The following is a 20,408-nucleotide window of genomic DNA, read 5'->3' as shown; positions in this document are numbered from 1 at the left end:
TTTACCCTTTTATAATACCAGGCATTCATTTATCTCCTATATGAGACGATCAATGGAGACAACATCTCTCCAGAACCACAGAAATATCTGGGGAGACTTATTGGCCGAGAGACTTTTGTATGCATCGTAAACATTAGACTGCTGTTACGCATCTTTCCGAAAAGGGCAGGCGAGCTGCGACTTTCGTTGCCTGCTGTATACTACATGTGAAATAGCCATAAAATGTATATATATATATATATATTGAAAACAGAACAGCTTGCATCCATCGCCCATAAAATGCCAGGCAATTCTAACCACCCACGGTGGGGTATCCGGCCCAAATCGGGGTTGTTGAAGGATTGTTTTGCATTACTGTGGCAACAAGAAAGGGGCAAGGCAGGGCTTTGTTGAAACAGCTGAGGATGCCAACCGGGCGTGGACAGAGGGTTGTGCAACAGGCGGGCGATAAGGAGCCCGGGCTGAAAGGCCTGCAGGCACCGCCGCACACAAGGACCCTGGCTCAAGATGCCAGTGGCAGTTGCAGAGTTTGCTAGTGCCACGTGGCGGAATGCAAAGAAGGGTGCTCTCTGGGCACCACAGTTCAAGAAGGACACTGACAAACTGGAACGTGTCCAGAGGAGGGCAACCAAAATGGTCAAAGGCCTGGAAACGATGCCTTATGAGGAACGGCTAAGGGAGCTGGGCATGTTTAGCCTGGAGAAGAGGAGGTCAAGGGGTGATATGAGAGCCATGTTCAAATATATAAAAGGATGTCACATAGAGGGGGGAGAAAGGTTGTTTTCTGCTGCTCCAGAGAAGAGGACACGGAGCAATGGATCCAAACTACAAGAAAGAAGATTCCACCTAAACATTAGGAAGAACTTCCTGACAGTAAGAGCTGTTCAACAGTGGAATTTGCTGCCAAGGAGTGTGGTGGAGTCTCCTTCTTTGGAGGTCTTTAAGCAGAGGCTTGACAACCATATGTCAGGAGTGCTCTGATGGTGTTTCCTGCTTGGCAGGGGGTTGGACTCGATGGCCCTTGTGGTCTCTTCCAACTCTATGATTCTATGATTCTATGCCATCAGCCTGACAAAGGACAGGCTGTGCTTGCAGGGGCTGCTGTTCCTTGAGGAGACCTTGCACGGGGGCATCCCTGCAGCAGAGCCAAATTTCAGCAGCAATAGGACCACGCGTCCTGCTTTCAGTGCCACATCTGGCGTGCCAAGCGACAGCAAGGGCAAGGAGGTCTCTGGGTGTGTTGCAAAGAGCCCGTCTCCGCTTGCCGATGAACCGCCGCAGCCGCTCTCATCACCAATCCAGGGCGGTTAAGGAGCAAAGTGTTGTGGGTTCAGAACCGAGGCGGTGCTGCGTGGTATCAGATGGAGGCTTGCGCCTGCTTCATTTCTGCACATCGAGCATAAGTGCGGTTTCAGGTTTCAGCAGGGCAGAAAACAGCTTTTTGACACGGCAAGGAGAGGCCAAGATTGAAAGTGCTTCCCTTTTCTAGATTCAGATGATAACTTAGGGGGAAAGGCAATTCTTCAGAATGCTTTGTGGTTACTTCACCTTATTTCTTTCGCGTGCGTTTAGCAGTCAGAGATATTGTGGGCTTTTCCACAAGTCGTCTGAGGGGCACAGAGACCTCGGGACGAGAGCTGACAGAGGAGGCACATCTCTCCACTTCCTGGGTGGAGTATAATAATAATAATAATAATAATAATAATAATTTTTATTTATACCCTGCCCTCCCCGGCCAAGGCCGGGCTCAGGGCGGCTAACAAGCAATAATTAAAACAAATTGAATGAATACAACTTAAAAACAACATTAAAATACAACATTAAAATTTTGAAACCTCATCGCAGGAGGAGAAAGGAAAAAGAAAAAAGAAAGAGGGGGAGGGAATCAAATTGGCTCTAAGCCAAAGGCCAGGTGGAACAGCTCTGTCTTACAGGCCCTGCGGAAAGAAATCAGATCCTGCAGGGCCCTGGTCTCATGAGGCCAGTGTTGAAAAGGCCCTGGCTCTGGTTGAGGCTAATCTAACTTCCTTAGGGCCCAGGACCACTAGGGTGTAGCTATTTATGGACCTTGAGGTCCTCCGTGGGGCATACCGGGAGAGGCGGTCCTGTAGGTACGAGGGTCCTAGGCCGTGAAGGGCCAGCACCTTAAATCTGACCCTGTACTCCACCGGGAGCCAGTGCAGCTGGAAAAGCACTGGCTGAATCTGCTCCCATGGCAGGGACCCCGTGAGGAGCCTCGCTGCAGCATTCTGCACCCGCTGGAGTTTCTGGGTCAGCTTCAAGGGCAGCCCCGCATAGAGCGAATTACAGTAGTCAAGCCTGGAGGTGACCGTCGCATGGATCACTTAGAAAGCACCTCAAGGAGAATTAGTCCAGTTCAGACAGGGTTATCAATGGCTACTAGTCACGATGGCTCGGCTCTGCCTCCAGCAAGATTTCCTTATGTTCTTCTGAGTTTGGCGCAGTTGTGAATTACTTGGCTACATTGGCTGTTTTCACTGGTGCGTTTTAAATTTGGATTTCTAAAATACGTTCGAACTGTCCCTATTTTGAGCTACCTGTCCCAGATTAAAATGCTGCCTGTAATTTGTTCCTGTTTTGCTTGAGAAAGAGAGGGGAATACATTTTTTACAGGATGCTTTGCTTGTAGCCCTCCCTTTCCCCCAGAGTTGAAAGGATCTCATTTTGACCCCCTCCACTGGCTCCAAAAGCGTTTCGACCTTAGTGCGCCTGCAAATGCAGGTGAGCACATGGTCACTAAGGCACCACAAAGCGCGCATGCTGCAGCTGAAGTGCTATCATTTTTCTAAGTGTGATTTTCATAGAATTATAGAATTGCAGATTTGGAAGGGATGCAAACCCCGGCATTGCAGGAATTGGAATCTCAGCTGATGTGGAGAACTGAACTTTAGACTGGGAAAACCAGAAATAGAGAGAAATCAAAATTAATAGATTCACGCAACTCTACTAGAGCATTCAGCAGGAGGGGTGTGTGTGTGAGAGAGAGAGAGAGAGAGAGAGAAAGAGAGGGACCATCCCTTAACATAAAAGAGTGTGCATTTTCTAAATACACAAGATAACGGTCCCTATTTCTATATCTGAAATATCTGAGGATAGTATATACCGTATTTTTCGCTCTATAAGACGCACCAGACCACAAGAACACCTAGTTTTTGAAGGAGGGAAACAAGAAAAAAAATATTCTGAATCTCAGAAGCCAGAATAGCAAGAGGGATCGCTGCGCAGTGAAAGCAGCAATCCCTCTTGCTGTTCTGGCTTCTGGGATAGCTGCGCAGCCTGCATTCGCTCCATAAGACGCACACACATTTCCCCTTACTTTTTAGGAGGGGAAAAGTGAGTCTTATAGAGCAAAAAAAATACGGTATTTGTTTCGATGCTTTTGACTGCTGAAGCCACCCTCAGGAATAAGTCGTAAGATGCAGCTCATCTGTTCAAAAAACAAAATACACAAACCCAAAGCCCTGTAGAAATGAGAAACAAGGAACAAGAAACCGAAAATCATTTAGGCAGCAAGCAGAACAGAACAGACCAGGAAAAAGCCCAGACAGCATCCTCTGGGCGTCTTTTCCCAAAGGATTCAGGGAAATGAGGTCGTGTCTACCTGTCGTTCACATATAGGTCAGAGAGGCAGAATGGAGGGGCATTCATCAGCTACCTTCTCATTCCACAACTGATTTTGTTCTGGGAGGAATTACTGGCAAGAGGGTGGTTGTCCCAGGGTGAATCGAGTGCTGTGTCTACCAGCTACAGAACCATGCTTTAAGCCAGACTTTGCCAGGTGTTTTGGAATACAATTCCCATCAGCCCCAGACAGCACAGCTGCCACAGTGTGTTTACACAATAGTTAAACCACAGATTTGCCAGGCGCTATTTGAGCACTGGGGACGCGGGTGGCACTGTGGTTTAAACCACTGTGCGCTTGGGCTTGCCGATCAAAAGGTCAGTGGTTCAAGGCCCCGCGACGGGGTGAGCTCCCGTCGCTCGGTCCCTGCTCCTGCCAACCTAGCAGTTTGAAAGCAGGTCAAAGCTCAAGTAGATAAACAGGTACCGCTCTGGAGGGAAGGTAAACGGCGTTTCCGTGCGCTGCTCTGGCTTCGCCAGAAGCGGCTTAGTTATGCTGGCCACATGACCTGGAAAATCTGTCTGTGGAAGCGGACAAACGCTGGTTCCCTCGGCCTGTAAAGTGAGATGAGCGCCACAACCCCAGAGTTGTTCATGACTGGACTTAAATGTCCCTTTATTTGAGCACTAAAGCATGTGGTTTGTGCCATGTGCAGATCAGGGGGGGCACTGATGCGCCACTGAGTCATGTAAGCTGCACTGAGAGGCCACATCTCCAAAATGTGTTCGTTCCTGATTTTAGCATTCTTTTCTGCTGCCCAGTTTCCGCCACATTTAGACCAGCAGCACCTGCTTACCCAGATCCCAGCATTTGCGAGAAGGGGGGTCCTAAAGCAATTGTATAAACAATGTTTTGCCATTGGGTTATATGGTTGGCTGGGTTTCCCCCCTTTCTTTTCCTCTTTGTTTTAAACTTGTTTCATTGGTATGACATGCTGTGATGTTGTTCATTTGCTACAACGAAGAGCAGGCTGAAAGTGCTGAAAGTAAATAAATTAAAGATGGGGCGACGTGTTGGGGGCATAGGCTTGGCCCCCGCACCTTCCTTTTTTCCCTTAGAAGTTAGACACTTTGCAAGTGGCGGAGGATTACAAGAAATTTGGCATGGCACAGAGAGGGTGGACAGAGAGAAGTCCATCCCCTTCTCTCTGGAACGCATGGAGCTCCAGTGAAGCTGAATGTTGAAAGATTCAGAGAAGAGAAAGTGCTTCTTCATGTAGTGCATAATCTATGGAACTCCCTGCCACAGGAGACAAAGATGGCCACCAACCTAGATGGCTTAAAAGCGACAAATTCTTTTTCTTCTTTTTCCTTTTTCATTCATTACATACATCTCATATCCATAACATTTACTATACATTTCTTCCTCCCTCCCCTTCTGGACTTCCCCCAACTTTCGTTTCTGGTTTGTTTCTCCTTTCACCCACTTTGCTACTTCCTAAAAGAAAATAATACTAGTAACATATTTATACAACAACATCAAACCTTAAAACATAAAACCTAAAAACCTACAAATAAAACACACCATCCTATTTCTCTATCTTCCACAAATTTTCTAATGCTAATAACGTGAATGTTTATTTAAATCCTGCCATCAAGTCTATCGACTTTCTTTGTTTCTGCAAATATAAATGGTTCCCTTTCTTTTTCAAAGTCACTGTTGTCTTTTTCTCTTTGTCTGTCTGTCTTTTTTGCCAGTTCTGCATAGTTCATCAGCTTCTCTTGCCATTGTTCTTTAGTTGGTATTTCTCCAGTCTTCCAGTTTTCTGCAATCATAATTCCATTGTTGTTGTTGTTGTTTAGTCGTTTAGTCGTGTCCGACTCTTCGTGACCCCATGGACCAGAGCATGCCAGGTACTCCTGTCTTCCACTGCCTCCCGCAGTTTGGTCAAACTCATGCTGGTAGCTTCGAGAACACTGTCCCACCATCTCGTCCTCTGGCGTCCCCTTCTCCTTGTGCCCTCCATCTTTCCCAGCATCAGGGTCTTTTCCAGGGAGTCTTCTCTTCTCATGAGGTGGCCAAAGTATTGGAGCCTCAGCTTCACGATCTGTCCTTCCAGTGAGCACTCAGGGCTGATTTCCTGAAGAATGGAGAGGTTTGTTCTTCTTGCAGTCCATGGGACTCTCAAGAGTCTCCTCCAGCACCAGAATTCAAAAGCATCAATTCTTCAGCGATCAGCCTTCTTTATGGTCCAGCTCTCACTTCCATATATCACTACTGGGAAAACCATAGCTTTTACTATACAGACCTTTGTTGCAAGGTGACGTCTCTACTTTTTAAGATGCTGTCTAGCTTTGTCATTGCTTTTCTCCCAAGAAGCTCAAGAAGTTTTTTGTTAATAACTTTTGTTAAACATCTTTGTTAATAACCGCATAAAAATTAGCATAAACACAGCTGAAGCTTAAGGTTTATAACTATGTAAGAAAAGACAAGTATATGTTTGTGTGTGTGTGTGTGTGTGTGTGTATGTATGATTGAAATCTCACTTTACGAGATGTACTATATATATGTAATGTATTGTAAGACTATTAATAAAGCTTGTTACATTGCAAAAATACCTGAACAACCGATTTACAATATTAAGTCTGTATCTGGGAGTGTCCACGGTGGGGGGTGGGGTGGAGGGTGCTTTTGTTTTTTTGCAGGTGGATGAGGAGAGCAGATCTCTCTTTGTGCTTCAGTTCACCCCCAACCTTCCTGCATATAATATAATAAGTTAAATCCAGACCCCAGAGAGGTAGCTTAATGATTCTTGCACCCTGGGATGTTATCACGCAGGAAACCCCTGGCTCCTTCCGCTGCCACAACCGTAATCAAACCAGAAATAATCCCGCCGTGCTTTTATGGCGAGGGGGGTTAATGAGATTGCTAGGTAATTGCAGGCCTCGTCATAATTGGATGGCACAAATTAAGGCTGATGACTCCAAGCTTTGGAGCGAAGCAAGGCCTCAGTGTCACTTCTGAGGCTGATGCTCCAGGAAATACAATATTGTATACTTAGTCAAATGACACTCGGATCCATTCAACAGTGTTTGAATTGGGATATGGATTTGTCAGGAGGGAAACATAAAATAGACAGCAAGATTTGCAGCCAGGACCAGAGATTCGGCCAACTTCCTTTCTAAACAAAGCATCTCAGAGTTGCCGTTATACATGCCATTTTATATTTTCAACTCACATCAATCAAAACAGAGATCATGTTCATTTCCCTTTCCTCCCACCCATTTATTTTCAAATTGTAAGGGCTTCTCTCAGTAGGACTGGGGTTTATTGTTCCCCTTAGGTATGTCTACACTACCAATTTAAACCAGTTTCTGACCCATTTAAACTGTACATACTCAACTGAAGAACTTTCAAAACTGAAGTCCTGTGAAGGGGTTACAGATCTCAAAGAGCCCTCACAAAATTACGATTTTGGTCAGGGAGGGGGAGCTGCGACAGTGATGAAGCTCGTTTACATTGGTTTCAAGCTAATTTAAATTTATCGGAAGATACACTCCCTTATCTACTGTGGATAAGATAAAAACCCATGCATTTCAAGTGGCAATTGGTCTGATCCAAGGTCCACGTTTCTGAAAGCACCATGAACAAAGGCGACTGGATCTGTTCCAGCAGCAGTTGCATCTTCACAGTCATGATGCAAGCTAGTCAGCGGAACTGGGATTTTAAATTATAAATTATTGGATGGATATACAGCTTTTCTCCCAAGTCTCCCGCCCTCCCTGAGGCAGTGCACAGTTTTGTTGTTGTTGTTGTTGTTTAGTCATTTAGTCGTGTCCGACCCTTCGTGACCCCCTGGACCAGAGCACGCCAAGCACTCCTGTCTTCCACTGCCTCTCACAGTTTGGTCAAACTCATGCTGGTAGCTTCGAGAACACTGTCCAACCATCTCGTCCTCTGTCATCCCCTTCTCCTTGTGCCCTCAATCTTTCCCAACATCAGGGTCTTTTCACGGGAGTCTTCTCTTCTCATGAGGTGGCCAAAGTATTGGAGCCTCAGCTTCACGATCTGTCCTTCCAGTGAGCACTCAGGGCTGATTTCCCTAAGAATGGAGAGGTTTGATCTTCTTGCAGTCCATGGGACTCTCAAGAGTCTCCTCCAGCACCATAATTCAAAAGCATCAATTCTTTGGCGATCAGCCTTCTTTATGGTCCAGCTCTCACTTCCATACATCACTAGTGTACAGTTTTAATTCTTCCAAATTCTCTCCCAATTCCCTGCTGGATGTCAGATTTCATGTGGGACTCTGTTTGTCCCTGTGTGTGAGAGAGAGAAACTGTAGAATTCAAACAGCCCTCCTTATATCTTCTTATCTCTTTGGCAATCGCTCGTAGCCGAGTAAGATTGTCTTCCATAAACACGGTTTTAACAATGAGTCCGTAAGTGAATGTGAAGGCCAATTTTTTCTTAGTGGGACAGTTTCTATCTTTTTGCCAGCTCTGAAAGGCCTTCCTTTTCTTGTCAATCATGTGTTCAATCTCACTGTCATTCTCATCAAACCAGTCCTGGTGTTTCTTGGTTTGGTATCCAATAGTTTGTTCACAGGCTGCAATAATGGATGTTTTTAGCTTGGTCCAGTGTTCCTCGATGTTATCAGGGAATTCTGAAAGCAGATGGTTCTTAAGAGTCGTTTGGAAGCAATCTCGCTTAATGGGATCTTGAAGGGCTTGAGTGTTCATTTTGCGCCTTGGTTTCCTTCCTTGATTGGGACGCTGGTGGCGCTGTGGGTTAAACCACAGAGCCTAGAACTTGCCGATCAGAAGGTCGACGGTTTGAATCCCCGCAACGGGGTGAGCTCCCGTTGCTCGGTCCCTGCTCTTGCCAACCTAGCAGTTCGAAAGCACGTCAAAGTGCAAGTAGATAAATAGGTACTGCTCCGGCGGGAAGGTAAACGGCGTTTCTGTGCACTGCTCTGGTTCGCCAGAAGCGGCTTAGTCATGCTGGCCACATGACCCGGAAGCTGTATGCCGGCTCCCTCAGCCAGTAAAGCGAGATGAGCGCCCCGCAACCCCAGAGTCAGTCACGACTGGACCTAATGGTCAGTGGTCCCTTTACCTTTCCTTCCTTGTAGCCTGTGTTGAGGTATAATCTTGATCGCCATCGTGGAGTGTATTAGTATCGATATTGCAGGCTCCAAGAGACTCGAAGAGCAGGCGAGGGACAACTGAAGGAATAAAAAGGAGGCTACACGTTCTTCTGGAAAGGTCCATCTGAGCAAGAACATCCTTTCTGTTTCATGCAAGGTGAGACGTAGCTACGACCTTTGGTAACTTAAGTTGACAGAATATGCACAGCTTGCAGACTTAACACACAGAATAAGAGAACAAGAAGAACATAGGTTTTGCTATCAAAAATCTTGTGGCGTTCCTGTCAGAAGTCCCTACCGGCATTAACGAGCGATTCTCAACCCTTCGAATAAAGCTCACCTCCTTATATATTCATTGCTCGACAAAAGAACATGGAGCCCACAAGCTGCCCACATTGTAAGCCAAGTGTAACCACAGACTTGGAACAGGCTCTGCTTTGCATAACCTACTCAGATGTCGCGTTGAATGTAATCCAGCCCTCATCACTCTCCTTCCTTCTGCTATGGCAGTGAAGGCAGGCAAGATCTCATAGTCAACACAGGCAGCATTTTCAAAGGGGGGGGTCAAATGAAACTCTGTGTTTGGGGACCCTGGGCGAGGGAGACTAGTTGGGCCAGGATGGAGAAGAGAAGGGGCCAACAGGTTACACTGGGAAGGGATCCAGTGGACTGGGCCAGTCTCCACCTAGGTCAGGAAAGCCAAAAGAAGAGAATCCCAAGGAATATAATTTTTATTAAATTTCCTGTTTTACAATTTAAAGTACTCGTTTTTACATCCTTAAGATATCAACAACTTCCCTTCTTCTCCTTCCATGCTCCATTTTGCATATCATAAATCCTTGCATATTTTACAAAAAACTATACCATTCAGTATTCCACTATTAAAGGTAAAGGGACCCCTGACCGTTAGGTCCAGTCGTGGCCGACTCTGGGGTTGTGGCGCTCATCTCGCTTTATTGGCCGAGGGAGCTGGTGTACAGCTTCCGGGTCATGTGGCCAGCATGACTAAGCCGCTTCTGGCGAACCAGAGCAGCGCACGGAAACGCCGTTTACCATCCCGCTGGAGCGATACCTATTTATCTACTTGTACTTTGTGCTTTTGAACTGCTAGGTTGACAGGAGCAGGGACCGAGCAACGGGAGCTCACCCCGTCGCGGGATTCGAACCGCCGACCTTCTGATCGGCAAGTCCTAGGCTCTGTGGTTTGATCCACAGCGCCACCCCCGTCCCATTCCACTATTACATCCATCAAAACTTATTTACCCTGTTGAATTTATCTTCACGTTGCCAGCGTTTTCAGCTGTACACAGTTATTTCCCATATAGTCAACAAACGTTTTCCAACCTTCTCCAAACGTGTGTTCTTCTTGTTCTCTTTTTCTGTATGTTAAGTCTGCAAGCTGCACGTATTCTGTCAACTTAAGTTGCCAAAGGTCCTACATACGTCTCACCTTGCATGAAAAAGAAAGGATGTTCTTGTTCTGATGGACCTTTCCAGAAGAATATGTAGCCTCCTTTTTCTTCCTTCTGGTTGGCCACTGTGAGAACAGGACTCTGGACTTGATGGACCACTGGCCTGATCCTGCTGGGCTCTCCTTATAATTTATGGCCTTGCGTTCTTTTGAGTACTGTACCAAAGTTTCTCAGGATACGTGAGGCCTGACTGCCTTTTCCACCTCACCTTTGATCATCCTCACCTGAGCAGCTCCATCCCATATAGATGTGAACCTAGGCAAAATTGTTTCTCGGTTTAAAAGAGAGTACAGTGGTACCTCAGGTTACATACGCTTCAGGTTACATACGTTTCAGGTTACAGACTCCGCTAACCCAGAAATAGTACCTCAGGTTAAGAACTTTGCTTCAGGATAAGAACAGAAATTGGGGGGGGGGGGCAGCAGGAGGCCCCATTAGCTAAACTGGTGCTTCAGGTTAAGAACAGTTTCAGGTTAAGAACAGACCTCCGGAACGAATTACTTAACCTGAGGTACCACTGTATGGCATTTGGGCAAACTCCAGTCTCTGGGGTTTGGGGTAGGGTGGGGTTGGCTTTTTTGAGGGCAGGGGTAAGGGAGTGTTGTAAAAAACAAGAGTTTGTAGGGAAAGCTTCTACTGTGTTGTGATCTTTGCCCCAGTTGGGGTTATTTTAAGGAAGGCAATGAATCACAGAAGGGCAGGCCGGCACACAAGGGATGGGGAAAGAGGGAAAGCATTGCAAAAGGGGGATGTGAAGATCAGACAACGTTTGCATTTCAGCCACTCTGAGATCAGCAGTGATGATGACGGAGATCTTCAGCTGGAACCCCCAGAGAACCTCCTCCAGTATACCTGAAGGAGCGTCTCCACCCCCATCGTTCTACCCGGACACTGAGGTCCAGCGCTGAGGGCCTTCTGGCAGTTCCCTCCCTGCGAGAAGCCAAGTTACAGGGAACCAGGCAGAGGGCCTTCTCGGTGGTGGCGCCCTCCCTGTGGAACACCCTCCCTTCAGATGTCAAAGAGAACAACAACTACCAAACTTTTAGAAGACATCTGAAGGCAGCCCTGTTTAGGGAAGCTTTTAATGTTTGATGTATTACGGTATTTTAATATTTTATTGGAAGCCGCCCAGAGTGGCTGGGGAAGCCCAGCCAGATGGGTGGGGTATAAATTATTATTATTATTATTATTATTAAGATGGTGAAGGAGGAGTATATAAAGCAGCAGAGTGTGGTGCCGGGTTAGGATTAGGACTGAGAAGGCTCAAATTCAAATCCCCACAGGCATGATTAAACTCATCATTAAGCATTGCAATACAGGGGGGTTGGACTAGATGACCCTTGGGGTCCCTTCCAACTTTACTCTTTTATGATAATAATAATAATAATAATTTATTATTTATACCCCGCCCATCTGGCTGGGTTTCCCCAGCCACTCTGGGCGGCTTCCAAAAGAATATTAAAATACAATGATACATCAAACATTAAAAGCTTCCCTAAACAGGGCTGCCTTCAGATGTCTTCTAAAAGTCTGGTAGTTGTTGTTCTCTTTGACATCTGGTGGGAGGGCGTTCCACAGGGAGGGCGCCACTACCGAGAAGGCCCTCTGCCTGGTTCCCTGTAACTTGGCTTCTCGTAGTGATTCTACAATCACTGGCCCCATCTCTGCCACTATGACACTGCTTTTCCTCTCTCTCACACGCACCCGGCTCACACATTTAGCCCTTGAATGGCATATAGAAAGGGTTCCAGAACCACCCTAGGAGCAAAATAACATCATTACTTTTTTTAAAGAGCTAAAAAATTCAAAACTGCCCACACTGAGAGTAGTTCTTGTTTTTTGTTTTTTTAAAACATCTGTGTTTGCAAACTGTTGCACTAACATATCAGGAATGCGGAAGCAATTGCAAAGCATGACCTAGGAATAGAAGGGGGAAGAGAAAAGAACAGACTCCCTCAGGAGGTGGTGAGCTTTCCTTCCTTGGAGGTTTTTAAGCAGAAGTTGGACGGCCATTTGTCAGGGATGCTTTAGCTGAGATTCCTGCCTTGCAGTGGGTTGGACTAGATAATAATAATAATAATAATAATTTATTACTTATACCCCGCCCATCTGGCTGGGCTTCCACAGCCACTCTGGGTGGTTTCCAACAAAATATTAAAATACAGTAAAGGTAAAGGGACCCCTGACTATTAGGTCCAGTCGTGACCGACTCTGGGGTTGCGGCGCTCATCTCGCTCTATAGGCCGAGGGAGCCGGCGTACAGCTTCCGGGTCATGTGGCCAGCATGACTAAGCCGCTTCTGGTGAACCAGAGCAGCACACAGAAACGCCGTTTACCTTCCCGCCGGAGTGGTACCTATTTATCTACTTGCACTTTGACGTGCTTCCGAACTGCTAGGTTGGCAGGAGCAGGGACCGAGCAACGGGAGCTCACCCCGTCGTGGGGATTCGAACCGCCGACCTTCTGATCGGCAAGTCCTAGGCTCTGTGGTTTAACACACAGCACCACCCATATCCCTTTAAAATACAGTAATGTAGTTTAAATTATGTCATGGCATCATGACATTTAGCATTGGGGTCCCTTCCAGCGCTACAATTTTATGATTCTTACTCTTAACCCATATATTGAAACATATATATATATATATATATATATATATATATATATATATATATTGAGCTAAAGATGATCTTTAGATCTACATTTTTGAAAAAGCCAGAGGCATTCTTGTTAGGAATGGTAGGAGAAGATATAGTTAAGAACGATCAGAAACTGTTTTTATATGCAACAACAGCGGCGAGGTTACTGCTAGCCCAGGTTTGGAAACAGCAGCAATTAACAACAGTAGAAGAATGGCGACAAAGGTAATGGAATATGCAAGAAATAGCCAAACTAACAGGGAAAATTTGACAACAGGCCGAGGAAACATTTCATAAAGAATGGGAAAAAATTATGTTGTATAAAAGAAAGATAAGATGAAATAGTAAAACCAGTAAAATTGGAAACAAACCTCATAACGGGAAAGATTAAGAAAAGTGATGGATAATGAAAATAATAAGAAACAAAATGTATAAGGAAACTAATATAACCAACAGTAGTGGTAAATGAATACAGACAGACAACAAGAATTGTATAAACATGAGGACTTATTTGTTTATGGATACACTATGGACAAATATGGGAAATGAATAACAATATATAAAATGGAAGAAAATAATGCGATAAAATTATATGTGATATAAAAAACCAGAAGAAGGAAGGAGGGAAGTCAGCTCTGAAGAGCAAGTACAAATGAAAAATGTAATACAGTATTTGTATGTGGCGTATCTAATTGAAAAACTAATAAAGATTATTTGAAAAGGAAAAGGAAAGAAAAAAGAAACAGGCTCCCAGTGGTGAATCAGTTAGAGCTAGAATTAATTCACAGTGGTTTGAGCAACAAGAGCTTGCAAGCCCGTATTCCTACTAGGCTAAAGACCCCATCTCTTCTCTGTCATGAAATGGGATATGGAAGAAGGGGAACAGCCTGCAACCATCAGTGGGGTGGTCCATCCGCCTGGATCTCCACTGAGCTCTTGCGGAAGCCACAGCAAAAGGATCACAGCTGGCCCCCTAAGATTCTCGAGGCATGAGGAAATCTCCCTCTCAAGCAAATTGCTACACGCAGCTCACTGAGCGTGGAGGGACTTTCTCTGTTTCAGTCACACTTCCCTCTCAGAACAATTTCACAACTCTCAGCGTTTGGTCACCGTGAGAGTTGCCAACTTTTTAATTGAAAACAACACCACTTGTGTTGTGTTCACACGATAGGCTTTCATGAGCAAAAAAACCACCCCTTTATCATAAGAGGGGCTTTCGGCAGGTTAACAAGATCTGGGCCTAAATTGGTTACACACTCAGCAATTACCATATTTTTCGCTCTATAAGGCGCACCAGACCATAAGATGCACCTAGTTTTCGGAGGAGGAAAACAAGAAAAAAATATTCTGAATCCTAGAAGCCAGAACAGCAAGAGGGATCGCTGCGCAGTGAAAGCAACGATCCCTCTTGATGTTCTGGCTTCTGGGATAGCTGCACAGCCTGCATTTGCTCCATAAGACACACACACATTTCCCCTTACTTTTTAGGAGGGGAAAAATGCATCTTATAGAGCGAAAAATACGGTACACTATTTTCTAAGCATGCCTGAAGTGCAGGAGGCAGTCATCAGGAATTTGAACTGACTCGAGGGTTGGGTTAGATCCAGAATGCACAGACAACTTGTCTTTTTTATATGTTCTTCGCTGTTAAACCTTCTGTTTTTGCCTCTCCCTTCTTTGAAATCTGCTTGGGTCTTCGAAGCGTGTTGACTAATGTGTGGTGGGGAAAGCTGTGGCTTGCTCTCCCTTTTAGATCTGCCTCTGCAAATATTCGAGGAAACTCCTTAAAAACAGCCTGCCGATGGTTCTTGACTCCAGTCCGCCTTGCAGATACAGTGGTACCTTGGGTTACATACGCTTCAGGTTACATACGCTTCAGGTTACAGACTCCTCTAACCCAGAAATAGTACCTCGGATTAAGAATTTTGCTTCAGGGTAAGAACAGAAATCATGCTTCGGCTAATGGAGGCCCCATTAGCTGAAGTGGTGCTTCAGGTTAAGAACAGTTTCAGGTTAAGAACTGACCTCCAGAACAAATTAAGTAATTAACCCGAGGTACCGCTGTATATAAATAGAGTTGGTCGCAGGTGATGGCAATCATGTGTACAGATTTGAGGAAGAGGCAAGGAAGGAAATTCCTGAAATGGCAGGTGTACTGGTCCTTTTAAACTTCCAAACCGCGTCTTTTGCCAATTTGGGATGAGTCGAATACAGACTTAATGTGAAAACCACTTATCGTTTTTCTCCAAGTTGCTTAATAATAGTAATATTAATTAATTATTTATACTCTGCCCGTCTGGCTGGGTTTCCCCAGCCACCCTGGGCGGCTCCCAACAGAATATTAAAAACACGATAAAACATCAAACATTAAAAACTTCCCGAAACAGGGTTGCCTTCAGATGTCTTCTAAAGGACAGATAGTTGTTTATTTCCTTGACATCTGGTGGGAGGGTGTTCCACAGGGCGGGTGCCACCACCGAGAAGGCCCTCTGCCTGGTTTCCTGTACCCTCACTTCTCGCAATGAGGGAGCCGCCAGAAGGCCCTTGGAGCTGGACCTCAGTGTCCAGGCTGAACAATGGGGGGTGGAGACGCTCCTTCAGGTATAGCTTGCTTGTCTTGGCTTCCCGGGGTCTCCACTCACCTCCTGAGGTGCAACTGGAGGTGTCAGAAATTGAACCCAAGACTCTCTGTGTGCATTAGTTGGCTGTGATCCAACTAAGCTGTTTGCAAAGGAGGTGGGAGGGTGGGCAGGGAACTTGCCCAAAGCAGCCAGGGGTTCCTTTCAAGTAACCCACATGGTACTGGGCTGGAAGCAGCTGCTGCTGTCCCCTTTTCCTTTTTTTAATTTTTTTTATTCAAAATTAAAACAAAACATATTATCCAGAAACATATCATCCTTCTTTTTTTCCCCATTTGTCCTCCCTCCCTCCCCCCACCCACCCACACAAAACCCACCCACCCCCACCCCCCGGCTTCCCTCAGTTCCAGTCTTTCTCTGAGACTTGCTGTTTTCTGCATGTTACAAAGTTGTATAGATTTAGCTGATTATTATCAATATAATGTTTGTGAATGTTTATTCAAAACCTGCCAAGTAGTCCAGTTCGCTTTGTTGCATCTTCAGATACTTTGTAAAGGGTTCCCATTCATCCTTAAAGTCACAGTTATCCTTGTCCCGTAGTTTATGTCAGTTTTGCCAGTTCTGAATAGTCCATCAATTTTTCTTTTTTTCTTTTTTTTAAATGATATTTATTAAGATTTTCAAAAATACAGAAAGTAAAGATTAAAGTACATTCAAAGCCTTATTTTCATACATCCACTTTCCGGGACTCCCCCCTTCCCCCACCCCTACCATATTCCCCTTTCATATTGTTGGCTCCACAAGCTCTCAGTTCTAATTAAAACTTAATTTGTTTAAACCATTATTCGAATTTAAAATTTATACACTCCACATCAATACCCTTAAATAGAAGACAAAAGTTCTCTCCCCAGGGCCCACCCCATTTTCATTCCACAATTTCCCTTTTTTTAATGATAAGGACACCCCACACAATAGAAATATAAGAAATAAGAAATAAAAGATATAATAGATAAAAAAGAGCCAATTCAGAAAAAAAAAAGTTGACAAGCCTTTGGATTTTAGTTCTCCCCCCCCTGTCCCCGGTTTAATTTCCCCCTGACCACCAAACCATGTTGTCTGCCTGGAATTCTTAAAGTCCATAAATCACCTATTTCCCCCAACTCCTTGCTGGCTTTTTCTTTTTATAGTTATTTTTTAAGACATTTAACTTCAAATCTTTAATAAAACTCCCCCCATTGTTCTTTCCAAGTTGTAGTCCAGTTTCCTCTTGTTCCGCTGCTGAAACGTTCTAATTCAGAAGCTTAATAACTCTGCAGGGATTATTATTATTCAGGAACAAAAACTTGCGTTCAGTCCCTTCCTTTCTTCAATAGAAAATTCTATTGTCTCCTTTAGCTGAACACCCTGTAGACAAAATATTATTTCCGTTTTGCAGCTTTCCCAGAAGATAACCAGTCCTGTAAAATTCCAATGGTATTTTTCCACTTACGACCATCTTTGTAATGTCCCGAAACTCCTCTAGGGGGATTGTTGTAACTTTGTTTTCTCTAGTCCAAAAGTCCGATTGTTATCCATGTTTTCGCCATTTTGTATCCAAGTTTTAACGGGTTATAGCAAATTGTAACAAATTTAACCAGCAAAGTTCTCATAATAAAATCCTCTCTGCTTTCCGACTTTGACAGCTACTTTGACAGCTGTCAAAATCTCCGACTCTTTTCACCAGGCTCTCTCTTCAATCACCCCGGTTCCCAGGGGGGGGGGGTTACGTTTCCCTTCTCCCTCAATTCTTCCTCCAGCACAGTTCTTGTAGTTCCCCATCGTGGAATTCTTAGTTTTTATCAGCAATACAAATCTCTTTGGACCTTGGTTTCCCCATCCTTGTTTTGGAAGGTTTACAGTAGGGAGGGGGACTGACTTCCTTTTTGGATTCCCCCCCCCCGCTCGTGTCCAATCCGAACAAAAATTCTTTTTTTCTCCTTTTGAACCCGGTTTCCAAATTACTCACGGGTTGTTGTTAAAAAGTCCGAATTTTCAATGGAAGAAGTCAGCGCTCTCCGCCGGATGGCATGCGGCTTCGCTCGGCAGGGATAGCAGAGGACTCAAAGCACCACGCTTCTCCCCGGCACCCGATCCGTAGCCTTTAAAAAGGCTCCTTCACGAGTCGGGAGGGCGCTGGCGGTGCCAGCCGAGTCTCCATGTCCACGGCCTCCGTGGCCGTGGTTTTTAAGGGTCCCCGCGTCGCCGGTGCGGTAGGACCCAGCCCCTGCCGAGCCGGCTCCCTCCGGAGCTCGGAGGGAGTCCGCCATTCGGCGATGGCGCCAACCCGGAAGTCCCAGTCCATCAATTTTTCTTGCCATGATTCTTTAGTTGGAGTTTCTTCAGTCTTCCATCCTTGTACTATTAGAACTCTCGTGGCCGTTGTCGCATACATGAAGATGTTTTTCAGCTTTTTTGGCAGATCTTTCCCTACAATCCCTAACAAAAATGCTTCAGGTTTTTTAACAAATGTCAAATGGAACATTTTCTTCAATTCATTGTATATCACTTCCCAATTTTTTTTAATTACCTTACAATCCCACCACATATGATAAAATGTCCCCTCCTTTTCCTTACACTTCCAACATATCATATTTTTTGCTCTATAACTCACTTCCCCCCCCCTAAAAAGTAAGGGGAAATGTGTGTGCATCTTATGGAGTGAATGCACGCTGCGCAGCTATCCCAGAAGCCAGAACAGCAAGAGGAATTGCTGATCCCTCTTGCTGTTCTGGCTTCTGAGATTCAGAATATATTTTTTTTTGTTTTCCTCCTCCAAAAACTAGGTGCGTCTTGTGGTCTGGTGCGTCTTATAGAGCAAAAAATACAGTATATTTGAACTAGTTTTATACATTTTCCCTAACTGCACTGGTGTCGTGTACCATATGTACATCATCTTCATGTAATTCTCCTTTAATAGGGAACAATCTGTAATTTTTAAATCAGTTTTCCATAATTTTTCCCAATCTTCCATCATAATATTACGACCTACATCTTGTGATGTTTTCCCCCTCTCCTGACTTTTTCTCTTCTCTTCCGCCACAGATCCGGGCTTACATTGGGGGCATCAACCCTGACCACATCGAGAATGAGGACATGAAAGCCTTCCGATTCAGCGCCTTCAACCCCATCGTGGACCCGTGGCTCTTCATCATTTTCCGCAAAACCGTCTTCCGCAGCATCCGGAACTTTTTCTACTCCCAGTTCTGGTGGCCCTGGTGGTCCAGGACGCAGAAAGCATCTGCCACACTCGGCACACAGGATGGCATCCCTTTCCAAGACTATTCCGCCTGCTGAGAGCCAAAGCCACCCTATGATGGGGCGCTTCCTGGCAGTGGGCGCAGAGGGACGGGGTGACGACCCAGAGGAGGAGCTGAAATGATGTCCCACCTGCAGAGCATCTCAACAAGGATCCAGGAACTGGTGGGGTTAGGTTGGAGCAGGTGCGGGTGGTGGCGAAGGAACAGGTCTTTGGAGGGGAGAGATTCTTTCCCCCTACAATGGCATCCCCCATAGGGAAATTTCCAGGAGGACACGGGAAGTGCCCAATTGGTCCGTCCAGCTCAGGAATGTCTCGACACTGATTGGCAGGTGCTCTCCAAGGTTTCAGGCAGGAGACAATTCCAGCCCTACCGGGAGATTCTGCTACCTGGGACCTTGAACATGCAAAGCGGGTACTCTATATCAGGGGAGCGACGACCCTTTCCGTAAGGATGCTCTGCTTTGCTTTTCCTCATTGGTTAAAGAGGACGGGAGATCAGATTAAAAGGGCGTCTGTAATTCAAGCACCAAGAGGGCAAAACAGAGGAAGAGGATGGAGAGAGAGAGAGAGGATAAATGTGACTGTATAGCATTCGGTTTGCCTGCATGTTGAGCAACCTGTGCCAGTCCCAGCTCTGCCTTGTTTGCTAACGTACCCAAACGGATAATGGATATTAAGTTTGTCCAGTTTCACGCTTCCGGCGTCGATTAGCGCACAGGGTTCGATTGTGAAGCTTTACTGTGAATCTTTGAAGGTGTAGAAATAAAAAGCGGCAAGTTTCTATCCACCACGCCTGCGTGGCTGTACTTTAAAATGCACAGAGACAGAGCTCAAAAAGGGCCTGGCGAGTCTGTGGCTTAACTCTCGCGTAAACACAGCATGGTAGAAACCTTCGCCAACCTAGGATCATAGAGTTGGAAGGGGTCACCGGGTCATCTAGTCCAACCCCTTGCATCCATGACAGATATAATAATATAATAATAATAATTTATTGTTTATACCCCACCCATCTGGCTGGGCTTCCCCAGCCACTCTGGGCGGCTTCCCAAAAAAATATTAAAATCCTGTAATACATCAAACATTAAAAGCTTCCCTAAACAGGGCTGCCTTCAGATGTCTTCTAAAAGTCTGGTAGTTGTTCTCTTTGACATCTGGTGGGAGGGCGCTCCACAGGGCGGGTGCCACCACCGAGAAGGCCCTCTGCCTGGTTCCCTGTAATTTCGCTTCTCGCAGTGAGGGAACCGCCAGAAGGCCCTCGGCGCTGGACCTCAGTGTCCGGGTAGGATGATGGGGGCCATCCAACCTCTGTCCTACAACTCCCATCAGCCCCAGCCAGCACAGCACAGCTGTGTCTGATGGAAGTTGTAGTCCAAAACATCTCCTGGGTATCAGGTTGGGGAAAAGTTTCCAAGGCGTACACAACTTTCTATTGCCATGTTGTTGAGCCAATACAAGCCAGCTAACGCTCCAATCCTAAACAAGTCTATTCATAAATAAGTCCTGCTGAATTCAATGCTGCTTACTCCTGGGTAAGCAGGGTTAGAATTGCAGCCAAAATGTTTTCCCCAGAGGCTCAAAGTGGGGCGAGCCTACAAGGTATAATCCCTCTTTCCAGCTGACTTCGCCTTTCTGCTCTCCAGCCTACAGCCTTCCACTCAAAAGAGAATCAAGTTGCTATTCCATATGATTAT

The 20,408-nt window shown here is 45.6% G+C and overlaps 1 protein-coding gene across 1 annotated transcript in view; it reads left to right on the top strand.

Annotated features, from left to right (window-relative positions):
* The window catches only part of PTGIR (prostaglandin I2 receptor), a 39,500-nt gene extending 19,993 nt beyond the window's left edge, over positions 1 to 19,507 (top strand). Inside the window, exon 2 of the mRNA XM_081019104.1 lies at positions 18,501 to 19,507. Coding sequence (XP_080875230.1) covers positions 18,501 to 18,752 — 252 coding nt within the window. The 3' untranslated portion in view covers positions 18,753 to 19,507. The remainder of the gene's footprint in view (positions 1 to 18,500) is intronic.
* Positions 19,508 to 20,408: the final 901 nt, after the last annotated feature.

This window comes from Podarcis pityusensis (genome assembly GCF_964106645.2).
Source record: "Podarcis pityusensis genome assembly, chromosome: 8".
NCBI classification, from domain to species: domain Eukaryota; kingdom Metazoa; phylum Chordata; class Lepidosauria; order Squamata; family Lacertidae; genus Podarcis; species Podarcis pityusensis.
The sequence above is the reverse complement of the archived record's forward strand: the minus strand, read 5'-3'. Positions and strand labels throughout refer to the sequence as shown.